General features: G+C 44.8%; 1 protein-coding gene across 6 annotated transcripts in view; it reads right to left on the reverse strand.

The window, feature by feature from the left end:
- The window catches only part of LOC130281585 (sodium-dependent serotonin transporter-like), a 526,811-nt gene that overhangs the window by 186,191 nt on the left and 323,734 nt on the right, over positions 1-16,886 (reverse strand). For 5 of the 6 annotated variants that reach the window (XM_056528987.1, XM_056528978.1, XM_056528962.1 and 2 more), the window contains one exon: positions 15,635-15,769. The exons of the other annotated variant lie outside the window; for it this stretch is intronic. In XM_056528987.1, the coding sequence (XP_056384962.1) occupies positions 15,635-15,769 (135 nt within the window). The remainder of the gene's footprint in view (positions 1-15,634; positions 15,770-16,886) is intronic. 6 annotated transcript variants of the gene reach the window in all.

Genomic DNA, 16,886 nt, shown 5'->3' on the forward strand with positions numbered 1-16,886 from the left:
AGTGACGTCAGACGCCGCTGACGCACTTCCGGCCGGGGCCGCGATTGGAGTCGCGGCTCCGAGGAATAGAAGCAGATGGGCGCAAACTATGCCCAAATTTGCAAGTAAGAAACCCCCCCCCCCTCCTACTCATATAACAGGAGTAAGGGGGTCACCATCTGTCCCACTGTCCGGGAGGACAGAAAAAAACACAATGAGGCAGAGGATGACCCTCTCACTTATACAGGGGGTTGTGGGTGTGTCTTTACTGATTGTTTAATTAGGTTCAATAAAACTTCCATCTGTCCTATCAGTTCGCGGGGGGTGGAATACCCCATCTGTGCTACTGGTTAGGATGTAAGGGAACAGAGATTTATTATCAGAAGATAGTTTAATATATGCTATTTTGCTATACCCTTGAGCGACATGTGTATACAACGTTCATGTCCCAAGTGTGGCTACAATGCAACTGCGAATTTACAATCTCAGTGTTCTGCTGTTGAGACTGCATGAGACTCGCTGATATTGTTTGTTTTTCTGATGTTATGTGCTACCGTATAAAAATGGTAAAAACAATAAATAAAACAGTTATATAAAAAATGAAAAATGCTTCACTTACATCTACAATGATAAATGCCAGCCCATGTTCTGAAATTTTTAAAACAGATACACCATTCTTTTGTGCTGTATTTGTGCTGCAAAAATCAATGTTTCTGTGGCTTTGGTTTCCAAGATATTGCATGCTATATTTGCCAACTTCACACAGGTAAGCACTACACACTGTACCTTGGGGAAAAGCTTAACAATTTGAATACTAGCTTAGAGACTGCAGGGTAAATCAAGTGTACTGACTTATTTTAACTAAAAATGTGTTACACTTTCATGCTAGATATCTGTAACACTGTTACCTGGGCAAATAAACTTAATTTCATTGTGTTGTGCTTTTAGCTGTCTACAAGGATTGTTAAACACAGGTAGTAGTATCTGTTCAATATGGGGGTGAAGGTGCTGTATAATCTTCTGATGAATTATTCTACCCACTACTACAGCCTCAAACCACTACCTTGAACTAAAAAGCCTTTCTTCCATTTAATGTGGTCTTACCTATTATTTGAAATTGTTACACATTTGCCATCTTATAAATGTCTGGCTCCCATATAAAATTTGAGCTGCCTTTAATTTGTCAGAAACAATACTCATGACTAGTATGCATCTTCGATAGACATAATGCTATCTAGATATAAAATGAGGCCAGGGGCTTATGAAATTATTCAGATTATTTTTATTTAGTGATTGTAAATTACAGAGAAATTGGGCAGACTAAATGGGCCTAACTGATTTATCTGCCAACACATTATATGTTTCTATATTTTTATGCACATAATTTCGGATCACATACTATAATACCGTAGTTTTCAATGTACGTTCTACTTCAGAGCCTCTCTTGCCAACACACAGCACATATTTACATTATGTGTGCGCATCATTAATATGAAGCAAGCTCATGACTTCATAGCCAATAAGTAGTGGTCCCTTTCAGCAACTGGCATTCAGTATTATGGTACGTTCACAAATAATAATATGCTGCTGGAAATGCACAGTGTATTTTACTACCCATTGACTTTAGCAGATCTGCTACTAAACAAGCAGTAAATGTGTGCGGTGCGTTCCATGGGTTGGGTGCAGAGCACCCAGCCCACGGAATGCAAGGAGTTGTTTTGTGATGTATTGTATCACCACTAACTTTCACAAGCCGTACAGTACACAGCTATGCATGGACCACCGCTGTGTACTGAATTGGAGCTGGACTAGTCTAAGGTGACCAGATCTTTAAAATGAAATCTGGCACAGGTCTGATCTGCCAGGCGGCAGTGGACTGGAAAAGCCATCATTTGTCCTGGCTTATATTGTATGATCACAGCTCAGGTGTGAGACCCAATGCGATCATCAAATTTTGACATGTCTGAATGACACATCAAAAGTTGTTTCTAAAGGCAGTAATGCTTAAAATTTTTGACACATATATATTATACAATTACTCCAAGAACAATATCAAATACGGTATATGTATAAAATTGTGAAACACTAAAGCATGGAGGTACTCTATCTACCACACAAAAATCTGACCGAGAATTTAGCCAACGAGTGATACCCTCTCAGCACTCCAGAAAATGGTAGAAATAGACAATCAGTGGTTTGGCTTCTTCTCCAGGCCTAGATATGCTACGAGTGTGTTGGGCTGTATTGGGTGGGTGGGTGTGTGTATGTATTTATGAGTATGTCAATGTGTATGTATATAAATGTGTGAATGAGTGAGAAGAGAATGAATGAGAGTGACAATATAGTTAATCTGCTTGTGGTTTAGAGGATGGTGGTTGAAAATGTATTGTGGGTTAGTTAGAATGTGACTATGTAGAGGTGTGAAACTATGGAGGTGAAAGATGTGGTATGACTCTGTATCAAATAAATCAATGTCTATGTCCAAGATATGAAAAATAATAATTTTATTGAGCTACAGTGTAAAAAAAATTACATAAAATGGGAGTGCAGGATCCTTGCACTCACTAAGGCAATTACACTAATCAGATACAGTAAGTTGCCTAAGTTAGAATTAATAAAACATATGCGGCAAGTGTGATATATGTCCAGATAATAATTAGTACCAGTGGAGTGTGGTAAGAGCGCCTGCGGTGCACTTGCAGGTGCTGGAGGCCCCCTATTTGGAGCCCACTGTTCGTGCAAAGAGCAACTCAGTTCAATAGACAAGTATAGTCAATAGGTTTAGCCGAATCCACCGGCCCTCTGGGTCACAACAGCGCGGCGGCTGTATGATAAGGTGAATATAGGCAGCACGGCAGCTGTCAATGACAAATCACAGCACGGCGGCTGTCATGAGATGAAGTCTGGCCGGTACACAGTACCACTTACCCTTAGATGGAGGATGTGGCGGTCCTCAGTGTTGGAGTTGGGTACAGCGGTGCAGGGTCAGGTTCCAGCGGTCCTGGAGCCGGGCAGTAGTGGAGTCTGAGGATATAGCAGTCCTCAAAGATGGTGTCGGGCGCAACGATGCAGAGTCCGGTTGCAGCGCTGCTGGAGTCAGAGGATATGGCAGTCCTCGGTGGTAATGTTGAGCCCAGCGGCGCAGGGTCCGGGTGCAAGGGAGCACGGTCCGGAGTCCATATGTAGGTCTTAAGTGGGAACGCCCGCTCCTAGGTCTGGTGCCTGTGTGGAGGAGCGGTGCGTGCGGTGGAAATACAGCTGTGTTGCCGGTCTGGGTCCCAGTGCAGTAGGGTGAGTTGCAGGGTGCTTCGCTGATGGTGCTAATATTATCTGTGTATGGACCAGACGCATTTCGGTCCGCCTAGGACCTTCCTCAGTGATCATGAGGAAGGTCCTAGGTGGACCGAAACGCGTCTGATCCATACACAGATAATATTTGCACCATCAGCGAAGCACCCTGCAACTCACCCTACTGCACCGGGACCCAGACCGGCAACACAGCTATATTTCCACCGCACGCACCGCTCCTCTACATAGGCACCAGACCTAGGAGCGGGCGTTCCCACTTAAGACCTAAATCTGGACTCCGGACCGTGCTCCCTTGCACCCGGACCCTGCGCCGCTGGGCTCAACATTACCACCCAGGACTGCCATATCCTCTGACTCCAGCAGCGCTGCAACCGGACTCTGCATCGTTGCGCCCCACACCATCTTTGAGGACTGCTATATCCTCCGACTCCACTACTGCCCGGCTCCAGGACCGCTGGAACCTGACCCTGCACCGCTGTACCCGACTCCAACACTGAGGACCGCCACATCCTCCATCTAAGGGTAAGTGGTACTGTGTACCGGCCAGACTTCATCTCATGACAGCCGCCGTGCTGTGATTTGTCATTGACAGCTGCCGTGCTGCCTATATTCACCTTATCATACAGCCGCTGCGCTGTTGTGACCCAGAGGGCCGGTGGATTCGGCTAAACCTATTGACTATACTTGTCTATTGAACTGAGTTGCTCTTTGCACGAACAGTGGGCTCCAAATAGGGGGCCTCCAGCGCCTGCAAGTGCACTGCAGGCGCTCTTACCACACTCCACTGGTACTAATTATTATCTGGACATAGATCACACTTGCCGCATATGTTTTATTAATTCTAACTTAGGCAACTTACTGTATCTGATTAGTGTAATTGCCTTAGTGAGTGCAAGGATCCTGCACTCCCATTTTATGTAATTTTTTTACACTGTAGCTCAATAAAATTATAATTTTTCATATCTTGGACATAGACATTGATTTATTTGATACAGAGTCATACCACATCTTTCAGCTCCATAGTTTCGCACCTCTACATAGTCACATTCTAACTAACCCACAATACATTTTCAACCACCATCCTCTAAACCACAAGCAGATTAACTATATTGTCACTCTCATTCATTCTCTTCTCACTCATTCACACATTTATATACATACACATTGACATACTCATAAATACATACACCCACCCAATACAGCCCAACACACTCGTAGCATATCTAGGCCTGGAGAAGAAGCCAAACCACTGATTGTCATGTATAAAATTGTGTTTTACCATTTGAGAATAAAAAAAAAAAAAATGTCCTCAGATTTCATTTAGGCCCCCCTAATGCTGCCCCTATAAAGTATAGGCCCCCTTTATACTGCCCCCAGGCCCCCATATCCTGTTCCCACAGTATAGGCCCAACTTATGCTGTCCCTATAAAGTATAGGCCCCCTTATGCTGACCCAGGCTCCTATATGCTTCCACTATGTTAAATCAGATGCAGAGATTGAAAAAAATGTAATAAAATAGCACCACTACTCATCATTCTCCCTGGAGCTCCTGGTGCTCAGCTCTTCCACCAGGACCGTTCCATGCACACAGTGTCAGAGAGACACTGCATGCCACAGAAGTAGTGTTGCTCGCGAATATTCGCAATGCGAATTTTATTTGCGAATATCGCATATTCGCGAATTCGCGAATATTTGCGAATATAGCATTATATATTCGTAATTACGAATATTGTTTTTTTTTTTTTTTTCACAGTACACATCACAGTGATCATCCCTCTCTGCTTCCAGCTTGTGTGGTGTAAAGAAGGCTCTAATACTACTGTGTGAGACTGGTGTGCGAATTTTAGCATATGCGAAAATTTGCATATGCTAAATTTCGCATATGCGAAGTTTCGCATATGTAAATTTTTTGTATATGCTAATTTTCGCATATGTTAATTTTCGCATACGCGAATTGTCGCATATGCGAAAATATAATCAGAATATTTCGAATATGCGAATATTCGCGAATATATGACGAATATGACACTAAACAGAAGTCCTGACATAACTGATAGCACAGAGCCGTCAGCTCTGTCTTGTCACTCCTGAATGCCGCAGCAAACCAATCAAGACAGGCTGGAGCCGGTGACAGGCCCCTAATCCAGGGACACTGCCAGAGAAATAATATGTTCTGGGACAGTTGGAAAAATTGTGTAGAGAAAGAGTGGCGAGTTGCCCATAGCAAATAATCAGATCGCTTCTTCCATTTTTCCCAGGCATTTTTAAAAATTAAAGAAGCAATCTGGTTGTTATGGGCAACTGCACCACTCTTCCTCTAAAGAGGTTTTACTGTGTCTCCCCCATTGTCCTCAATCCGTGGACTGTCCCCAGAAACTGGGGACATATGGTTACTCTAGACTAGTCCCTACTCTGAGCAGGGTTTCCCCTCTCCTGAACTGGGCCTGGCTCCTATTCAGTATATAGCAGTGTGTTGTGTGTCACTGTCTACTGTGCTGCTGGAAGAGATAAATGGGGATGCCATAGCAAAGTACAATTGGCCCTGCATAAAAAAAAATCCCCAAATAGCTCTGTAGGGAGAAAATTGAAATTCAGTTATTGAAATTGAACTTGAGTTATGACGAGTAGAAAATGAAACATGAGAAGAGTAGAAAATTAAATATGCTATGTCATTGAGGGCTAACCCATTGTACCCAGTTAAATAAATTTGCGATTTTATCTGGAAAAGTTTATAGAAATGAGCATGCTTCTTTTAAGATTAGCATGCTTCTTTTTAGAAATTATGGCATCAATAATTTTTCCATATTTTACCCCTCAAGGGTCAGTGTTCTGGTGTAATGCTTCGATAAAAGATGGAAGCCAATAACCTACATTCTGTATAATGTATGTGCATAATCGTTTTAGGGCTAATTACTACAACAGCTTAAAGGGGTACTCTGGCCCTAGACATCTTATCCCCTATCCAAAGGATAGGGGATAAGATGTCTGATCGTAGGGGTCTCGCTGCTGGACACCCCTGCAATCTCTCCTGCAGCACCCACTTGTCATCAGCCTCATGGAGCGAAGATTCTGTTGACTCACGATACAGGACCTGGAGTATTGTGATGTCACGCCCCATCCCTCCCCCTCAATGCAAGTCTATGGGAGGGGGCATGATAAGATGTCTAGGTACCCCTTTAACCATTTTGGTGGGATTTTTACCTAATGATAGTAACGCTTTACAGTTTGCCCCTAGACATCTTGTCCCCTATCCCCTATCCCCTGGCATCCCAGTCATCTGGTGCACAGAGCAAACTCTGCTCTGTGCCGGATGACGGGTGACCACAGCCTTCATGCCCCCTCCATTCATGTCTATGGGAGGAGGCATGACAGCTATGTACTAGCCGTCACACCCCCTCCCATAGACATAAATGAAGGGGGCGTGGCATTACATCACCAACACGGTTGCTCCAAGCTTCTGTCTTCAGAACGCCATGGTGCAAGCCTGGATATCCTTTGGATAGGGGATAAGATGTCTAGGGGCAGAGTACTCCTTTAAGAGTTGCACTTTAGGACATAAAATGGGATAAGTTGTTGTCAAATACTGATACAGATCATAAATGGGTGATTTTCAAATTAACACTGAATAACTATATTGCTAAATGTATTCTTTGGGGGGGGGGGGGGATGATGAGTATAAATGATCAAAACCCCGCATGACTGACAACTGATGTTAAAAGGGCAATAAATAACAAAAATAGCATTTAAAAAATACTAATCGGAATGGTCAGCTTTATCCTTTTAAAATTACAAATAGCTTATTATAATCTGTAAAAATATAGTAACAGTTCACAATTCACAATAAAAGGCAGGTGGCAAAAGAGAGCAAAACAAATCCCAACTTTTTTTTATAACTTTAACTTTAAAACAAATCCCAACTTTTTCTGAAGGAAGATTACCATGACCCTGTTAAGGTGAGTGACAACTTTACTGCAGTGTTAAGACCCACCACATTCCATGATTGTAGCTTTAGTTGAGGAGGTGTGTGTGATAGAGGTAGGAGACATGGTACTTATTCACATTCACATGCATGGAAAAAGGGAGCTTGCACATCTTATATCATATGAGCAGGTGACTCTTGTTGCGGTGGCCCCAAAGGCAGATAGGAGATGTACACCACATTTAGGGTATGTGGCTGTGAGGGAGAGTCAGAAAGCAGGTTTCCTCAAACTAAAGCAGGGTAGTGGTACTCACCCCAGAGATGTGGTGGGACGGGTAGGTCTGTCAGTAAAGACACTCGTGTGACCATTGCTGCTGTGTAGCACTGCTGCACTGTTTTCCAAGATGGTGCATGGGCCCTGCAACACGTGACCACAGAGCCAGCCATGAACCTGTAGTAACCTCACTGTTGTTAAAATTTTCAACCTTTATATGTTTTTAATGTGATTGTAAAATAACGACCACTAGGTGGCTCTGTTCTGTTCCCTGCGCAACTCAGTTAGTTTGGTCTCCTCCCAGCCTGGCAGGAGACAAAACTCAAAGAGTGCATGTAGGACATGGCGGGACATGGCGAGGCACTGCTCTCCCTGCCTTCAGTGACGTTGCGCCTGCAGGGAAACACCCATTTTCTCCTGTTGGTAGCTCACACAAGGGGAAAGGTATGATACAGAGCTTTTTAAAGCTTGGAACATTTTTCAAGGGCAGGAGGGGTGTTAGGAGTAGTTAGGGAATATAATCTCAGTTAGTTTTAGAAAATATGGTTTGATGACACATACTCTTTACGGCATTGCACCAAAAGTTGTGTATGCACTAGAATTTGCGATCAAAAAGTAAGAAAAAAACCTCTCCATTTTACTTACAAAACGGAAAAAGGGGTGTGGCTGCCAGGAAAAGGGGATGTCACGATTCGGCTTCCAGGTAGTGGATCCTCTGTGTCAGCGAGGGATTGGCGTGGACCGTGCTAGTGGACCGGTTCTAAGAGGCTACTGGTTTTCACCAGAGCCCGCCGCAAAGCGGGATGGTCTTGCTGCGGCAGTAGCAACCAGGTCGTATCCACTAGCAACGGCTCTACCTCGCTGACTGCTGAGAAGGCGTGGGACAGAAGGACTAGGCAGAGGCAAGGTCAGACGTAGCAGAAGGTCGGGGGCAGGCGGCAAGGTTCGTAGTCAGGATGGGTAGCAGAAGTTCAGGTACACAGGCTTTGGACACACTAAACGCTTTCACTGGCACAAGGCAACAAGATCCGGCAAGGGAGTGCAAGGAAGGAGACTAGATAAAGGCAGGGAGCAGGTGGGAGCCAATTAAGCTAATTGGGCCAGGCACCAATCATTGGTGCACTGGCCCTTTAAGTCTCAGAGAGCTGGCGCGCGCGCGCCCTAGAGAGCGGAGCCGCGCGCGCCAGCACATGACAGCAGGGGACCGGGACGGGTAAGTGACCTGGGATGCGACTCGCGAGCGGGCGCGTCCCGCTGTGCGAATCGCATCCCCAACGGCCAAAACAGTGCAGCGCTCCCGGTCAGCGGGACTGACCGGGGCGCTGCAGGGAGAAAGACGCCGTGAGCGCTCCGGGGAGGAGCGGGGACCCGGAGCGCTAGGCGTAACAGTACCCCCCCCCTTAGGTCTCCCCTTCTCTTTGTCCGGTAACTGCCTCCCCTGGGATGAGGACACCGGGAAAGAATGGAGGGTTTCCTCAACGGCAGGCAGTACAGCAGGAGTGGGGATGGGGAGGGAGGGCAGAGGGCGAGGCCTGGCACGGGGCAGTGTGACACCAGGACGGGGGCCATGGGGAGGCACAGAGGCTTGCCTGATGGGACTGGGAGGGGGGGAGAGGCACTTCCTGTGGCAGGCAGAGTCCCAGTTCCTGATCTCCCCGGTGGTCCAATCAATGGTGGGGGAATGAAGCCGGAGCCAAGGCAGACCGAGGAGGACCTCAGAGGTACAGTTGGGGAGAATGAAGAACTCAATCCTTTCGTGGTGGGGTCCGATAGACATCAGGAGGGGTTCTGTGCGGTAACGCACGGTGCAGTCCAATCTGGCTCCGTTGACCGCGGAAATGTAGAGCGGTTTGACGAGACGGATCACCGGGATGCTGAATTTATTAACAAAGGACTCCAACATAAAATTCCCGGAGGCACCAGAGTCCAAGCAGGCCACGGCTGAGAGGGAGGAGTTGGTTGTAGGAGAAATCCGCACGGGCACCGTGAGACGTGGAGAAGAAGACTTAGAACCAAAAGATGCAACACCCACGTGAGCTGGGTGCGTGCGTGCGTTTCCCAGGCGTGGAGGACGGATAGGGCAATCCACCAAGAAATGTTCAGTACTGGCACAGTACAGACAGAGATTTTCTTCTCTACGGCGATTCCTCTCTTCCTGGGTCAGGCGAGACCGATCCACTTGCATGGCCTCCTCGGCGGGAGGCCCAGGCGAAGACTGCAAAGGATGCTGTGGGAGAGGTGCCCAGAGATCTAAGTCTTTTTCCTGGCGGAGCTCTTGGTGTCGTTCAGAAAAACGCATGTCAATGCGGGTAGCCAAATGGATGAGTTCTTGGAGGTTGGCAGGAATCTCTCGTGCGGCCAGCACATCCTTGATGCGACTGGATAGGCCTTTTTTAAAGGTCGCGCAGAGAGCCTCATTATTCCAGGATAGTTCAGAAGCAAAAGTACGGAATTGTATGGCGTACTCGCCAACGGAAGAATTACCCTGGACCAGGTTCAGCAAGGCAGTCTCAGCAGAAGAGGCTCGGGCAGGTTCCTCAAAGACACTTCGGACTTCAGCAAAGAAGGACTGGACTGTGGCTGTGGCAGGATCATTGCGGTCCCAGAGCGGTGTGGCCCAAGACAAGGCCTTTCCTGAAAGAAGGCTTACTACGAACGCCACCTTAGACCGTTCTGTAGGAAACAAGTCTGACAACATCTCCATATGCAGGGAACACTGAGACAAAAATCCACGGCAGAGTCTGGAGTCCCCATCAAATTTGTCCGGCAGGGACAAGCGGAGGTTAGGAGCGGCCACTCGCTGCGGAGGAGGTGCAGGAGCTGGCGGAGGAGATGGTTGCTGCTGTAGCAGAGGCAGAATTTGCTGTAACATGGCGGTCAACTGCGACAGCTGCTGTCCTTGTTGGGCAATCTGCTGCGATTGCTGAGCGACCACCGTGGGAAGATCAGCGAGACTTGGCAGCGGCACCTCAGCGGGATCCATGGCCGGATCTACTGTCACGATTCGGCTTCCAGGTAGTGGATCCTCTGTGTCAGCGAGGGATTGGCGTGGACCGTGCTAGTGGACCGGTTCTAAGAGGCTACTGGTTTTCACCAGAGCCCGCCGCAAAGCGGGATGGTCTTGCTGCGGCAGTAGCAACCAGGTCGTATCCACTAGCAACGGCTCTACCTCGCTGACTGCTGAGAAGACGTGGGACAGAAGGACTAGGCAGAGGCAAGGTCAGACGTAGCAGAAGGTCGGGGGCAGGCGGCAAGGTTCGTAGTCAGGATGGGTAGCAGAAGTTCAGGTACACAGGCTTTGGACACACTAAACGCTTTCACTGGCACAAGGCAACAAGATCCGGCAAGGGAGTGCAAGGAAGGAGACTAGATAAAGGCAGGGAGCAGGTGGGAGCCAATTAAGCTAATTGGGCCAGGCACCAATCATTGGTGCACTGGCCCTTTAAGTCTCAGAGAGCTGGCGCGCGCGCGCCCTAGAGAGCGGAGCCGCGCGCGCCAGCACATGACAGCAGGGGACCGGGACGGGTAAGTGACCTGGGATGCGACTCGCGAGCGGGCGCGTCCCGCTGTGCGAATCGCATCCCCAACGGCCAAAACAGTGCAGCGCTCCCGGTCAGCGGGACTGACCGGGGCGCTGCAGGGAGAAAGACGCCGTGAGCGCTCCGGGGAGGAGCGGGGACCCGGAGCGCTAGGCGTAACAGGGGATGTGACTGCCAAAAAGGGGCATGTCCGCAACATTTTCGAAAGATCCCAAAATGCTTACTAATGTTTCCACAGTAAATGTGCTGGATTTGAGCTCTGAAAAACCACAAAGCTCAAAGCAGGTGTAAGAAAAAAAAACGCAGGGAAAAGTGCAAAATGTAGGAAAATATTAGTAAATACTGTAGAAGAATACCTCTTGGGAATCAAAACCCCATGAAAAAAATACACTCCATTGAGTATGGATAAATGTAAAGTTATGCATCTAAGTAAAAATAACCTACATGCATCTTATGTCCTAGGGGAGTTTTATGATATCCTGATATCATCCTGATATCCTGATCTACAAGGCTAGCAGGATATCATCATGTATCAAAAGAGGCATGGACGTGCAGAAAAAGGTACATAATGGTATTGGTATTGTATAGTGGTATTATTGACAATATCAATGTTTTTCTAGTGTGTATTGTTCACTAATAGTATGGGGGTAATATTTAACCCCTTAAGGACGCAGGACGTAAATGTACGTCCTGGTGAGGTGGTACTTAACGCACCAGGACGTACATTTACGTCCTAAGCATAACCGCGGGCATCGGAGCGATGCCCGTGTCATGCGCGGCTGATCCCAGCTGCTGATCGCAGCCAGGGACCCGCCGGCAATGGCCGACGCCCGCGATCTCGCGGGCGTCCGTCATTAACCCCTCAGGTGCCGGGATCAATACAGATCCCGGCATCTGCGGCAGTTCGCCATTTAAATGAACGATCGGATCGCCCGCAGCGCTGCTGCGGGGATCCGATCATTCATAACGCCGCACGGAGGTCCCCTCTCCTTCCTCCGTGCGGCTCCCGGCGTCTCCTGCTCTGGTCTGTGATCGAGCAGACCAGAGCAGAAGATGACCGATAACACTGATCTGTTCTATGTCCTATACATAGAACAGATCAGTATTAGCAATCATGGTATTGCTATGAATAGTCCCCTATGGGGACTATTCAAGTGTAAAAAAAAAAGTAAAAAAATTTAAAAGTAAAAGTAAAAAAAAAGTGAAAAATACCCTCCCCCAATAAAAAAGTAAAACGTCCGTTTTTCCCATTTTACCCCCAAAAAGCGTAAAAAACATTTTTTATAGACATATTTGGTATCGCCGCGTGCGTAAATGTTCGAACTATTAAAATAAAATGTTAATGATCCCGTACGGTGAACGGCGTGAACGAAAAAAAAAAAAAAGTCCAAAATTCCTACTTTTTTAATACATTTTATTAAAAAAATATATATAAAAAATGTATTAAAAGTTTTTTATATGCAAATGTGGTATCAAAAAAAAGTACAGATCATGGCGCAAAAAATGAGCCCCCATACCGCCACTTATACAGAAAAATAAAAAAGTTAGAGGTCATCAAAATAAAGGGATTAAAAACGTACTAATTTGGTTAAAAAGTTTGTGATTTTTTTTAAGCGCAACAATAATATAAAAGTATATAAGAATTGGGTATCATTTTAATCGTATTGACCCTCAGAATAAAGAACACATGTCATTTTTACCATAAATTGTACGGCGTGAAAACAAAACCTTCCAAAATTAGCAAAATTGCGTTTTTCGTTTTAATTTCCCCACAAAAATAGTGTTTTTTGGTTGCGCCATACATTTAATGATATAATGAGTGATGTCATTACAAAGGACAACTGGTCGCGCAAAAAACAAGCCCTCATACTAGTCTGTGGATGAAAATATAAAAGAGTTATCATTTTTAGAAGGCGAGGAGGAAAAAATGAAAACGTAAAAATTAAATTGTCTGAGTCCTTAAGGCCAAAATGTGCTGAGTCCTTAAGGGGTTAAAGAAGAAGTATCATACTAAAAAAATGTATCCCTTATCCACAGAATTGGGAATAAGTTTTAGATCATGTGGGGTCCGACCATTGGGGCCCTGGCTCTCCTCGGGAGAACATCAATGAAACTAGTAAAGTAGAGAACCAGGAAAATAAACCTTGTTGCCAATAAAATTCATTGCATTCAGTGTTAATACAGGCTGTTAAAATTCACACTCTTGTTTAATTAAAAATGAAAGTCTTCTTGCTGATAGCACTGTGCACTAAGTCATCTTAGTGCCTCCAAATAATTTGTTCTGTGTCACCACAGTTACTCTTGGTAGCAAGAATGAAAGAAACGTCAGATTGACTAAGTGCATGCGGATGCACGAAACAGCTATCGCTGGTTTTCATTCCCGTCTGTTTGTTAGCTGTGCACTGCAGAAAATAAAGTTCGAAGATGATTTCTTTAAGTAGTGAGTGCCATTGTTTTCCATTCTTGTTACTAAGACTGTATGATTAACAGAGCACCTCCATGTCAGTGGATAACAATATGTTCTCCTGATAACGCTTCTCCTCCTAGAAGTGTGTACAATGACCTAGCCAGAAGTAGTGCCAAACTTACATCCTCTTGCTGCTATTGAACATCAGCCTGTGTCCAAGTGAAATGTTTAATTGTATCTAAAATTTTATCTTTTTACAGCTTTTTCTTATTTCAATAAAATGTAAATAATTATAATAATTAATTTCTCATCAGTCTTAATTTCCATTGTTCTTTCTGAATATTATTTAAAAAATTGTGCTAAAATATCAATCTCATTGCATTTCTTTTTTTCAAATTCTCTTTTCAAACTTTTAATCCATTTGAATCTTATAGCGTACTACTGCTGCCCTCTTCACAGCCACTCATATCCTATCTTGTTCAAAATGTTCCATACTGTACTGCTGCTACTGTCACTACGCTCTCTACTCCCCTTGCTCCTGCTGCTGCTACTACTAACACAAGCCACAGAGCCATATTTCCAGTCATAGACTTGATTCGCACAATATTTTGGGCCTTGTTTTTGGTCAGTATTTTTACCTAAACCAAAAGTGTAAATGACACAAAGAAAAATTGAATTGAAAGAGTTCTGTGTTTTGGATACACTCTTGGTTATGGTAAAAACACTAACCAATATGAGGCTCAAAATAAGGCTCAAAAACTGTGTATGCTTATAGCCTTATCCTGTAGTTTTAGCGTGTCCTTTTCCATACTGTACTGCTGCTAATGCTACTATGCACAGCTGCACATCTCCTGCATTGTCTGTCATGTTCCATAATAATTTAGTTCCACTACATTTTTTTTAGGAGAACCCCACACTAGCTGCACAGGGTAAAGCCTAACAAATGTGAAGCTGCTCCCATAAATGCATCATTTTAGGTATTTGCAAAAAATAAATCAGTCATATATAATTTTTCTTTAAAGTACCACTGAACCTGTTGCTACGCCACAAAAAGGAACTATTTTTGTGCAGCTTGTTAAGATGCTGTTGCATCTGCTGATGCTACTGTGCATGTATTAACACTATTTTTTTTTCTGAAGAATTGAGGAATTTCTTAATCGTCTCAAAATCGAAGTGGCCGACCAATTTGATAAAATCAGACCTGAAATAAATTTCAAAATATTTTCTCATCGATAAACCCCAGCAATGGTGCTGGAAATGCTAGAAATCAGCACTGCAGCTCTCTGAACACCACCTTTTGAATTGACAATGTTATTGTGTACAAGATTTCTGCATTTGGGACACACTTAAAATTTGGGGTCAAGGCAAATAGACTCCTAAAAAACAGAAAGTCATGGTACATGCTATCAACCTCTTTAAAGGAAAGCTGTCATCAACATCATCTGCTTTAACCTATTGGTAAAGGCTTTTACTTCATGTTTCCTGTTAGCGACGATTGTCCTTGACCATAGGCAATATGAACGGAAATCTCTCTGTTAGCGAGAGAGATTTCACAGGGAAGAAGGATTAGCAGAGAGGAGTTGGGCAGTTAATCTGAAGATCCAGGCCGGACTTCATGGTGAACTTAGGGCTTGGGAATTCACTGAGTGCAAGCCACTTAATTTTCATAATAAGAAATCCAGGAATAATGGAGGAACAGAATCATGCATGAGCAAATAGTAAATACCATTGTCATCAGCGTCATCTACAAGCCTACACCAATAGGTTAGTGCGGTAGATGCTAAAGACAGATTCCCTTTAAATACTGTGCACAACCCATCATAGACTACTCTGTGTAGAGCTGCTTTTATAAACAAATACATGTGGCAGTCAGGAAATGTGCATCAGGTTGTGTAAGGTTTGTGGGAAAAGAAGGCACTTTGAGCAACTTCATGTCAGCTGATCGCAGTTATAGTACTTTCTGTAGAGATGCTGTAGCTAGGAGAAGGTAAGAATAAGTAGATTTTTCTTTTTTGTTTGGCTAGATATTTTAGTGAGGGCAATCTGGATGGCAGTAAACCTAATAGGAACACAATGGATGGCATAATGACTGGTGACTGGACTATTTGCACATAACAGTGGGCTGAGTATGTATATGTAACAAAAATATTGTGGAGAACCTGTGCTCATATACAGTATATCAGCATTTGTAACATTGTATTACTTACTGCAGTGTCTGTTAATTTCTGCCAGTCGGGTCTCAGGTAAAACAGGATCCCCCTCCATGCTCCAGGCAACGTAGCCCCTCTGATCAGGAGTATGAGAAGGACCACGTAGGGAAGAGTCGCTGTCACCCATACTACCTGAAAGGCAAAGCCCTGGGTGTAACTGTGGAACTGACATTTTACAGGACCATTTTTCTTTCGTTCATACTCATCACAGTAGTTTCTTCTATGATACAAACATCAAGACATCTTTTCAGTTCTCAACTGGTAGTTCACTGCTTACCTATTATGACCTTAACATCCAACCTTGTACTGAGTCAAGTAACTATATATTCTCCTAAGGAGAGTTTTCATACCATTTATTCAATCGGTTTGTGAGCTACAGCTGGAAGTAGCTTTGCCTCAATACACTGCACTAGAAAGCACTTATATAGTTTTCTTTTCAGTAAGCTCTTTTTCAAATTTTTTTTATAAATGCTTTCAATTACACAAGATAAAAAAACAAAAAAAAAAAAACTAAAATATGTATATAAATTGAATAGTAATGCATTTGGGAAGTTTTCCCATCCTCTCACTTTTATTTTGCAGCCTTGTGCTAAAATAAAATTAAAAAAGCAAGTTTCCACCATCATTCTGCATTCAATACCCTATAGTAACAAAGTGAAAACAGAATTTTTTAAATTTTTTTGTTAATTTATTAACCCCTTAAGGACAAGCGCTGTAAATGTATGGCGCTGCCAACCATCACTTAGCGCACAGCGCCGTACATTTACAGCACTGCGTTCCATGATCACAGTATCTCTGGACGCGGTGATCCGGCCAGGATGGCGGCTGTTATGTAACAGCAGCCACCATGCAATATCGGTCCTGAGACCCCCTCCCCTTGTCGGCTGTGATTTTGCTGGTTAGAATTGAATTCACTGCTTTTCCGGGCAATTCAGGTCACTGGTGACCCAGAAAATAAGGGTGATTGGTGCTGTCCGAGGCGGCACCAATCGCCCTTGCCCAGCAGGAGGGAGGTGGCACTGGTGACACCTCACGATCGCTGTGATTTGCTGGCCGAGACCGACCGACCAATGGCGGCTCCTCCTGGGCGGTGTCATCAGGTGAGCGGCAGGTGAACAGCAGTGGGGGGGGGTTAATCTAGGTGGCGGCAGGTCCAGAGGCGGCGGCGGGTCTGTAATGTCTGTCTTGGTTTCTGTTCAGACACGCCTGTGTCTGAACAAGTTTAATGTTCCCTGGCCAGGAAATAGTT

Source organism: Hyla sarda, chromosome 1 (genome assembly GCF_029499605.1).
Source record: "Hyla sarda isolate aHylSar1 chromosome 1, aHylSar1.hap1, whole genome shotgun sequence".
NCBI classification, from domain to species: Eukaryota; Metazoa; Chordata; class Amphibia; order Anura; family Hylidae; genus Hyla; species Hyla sarda.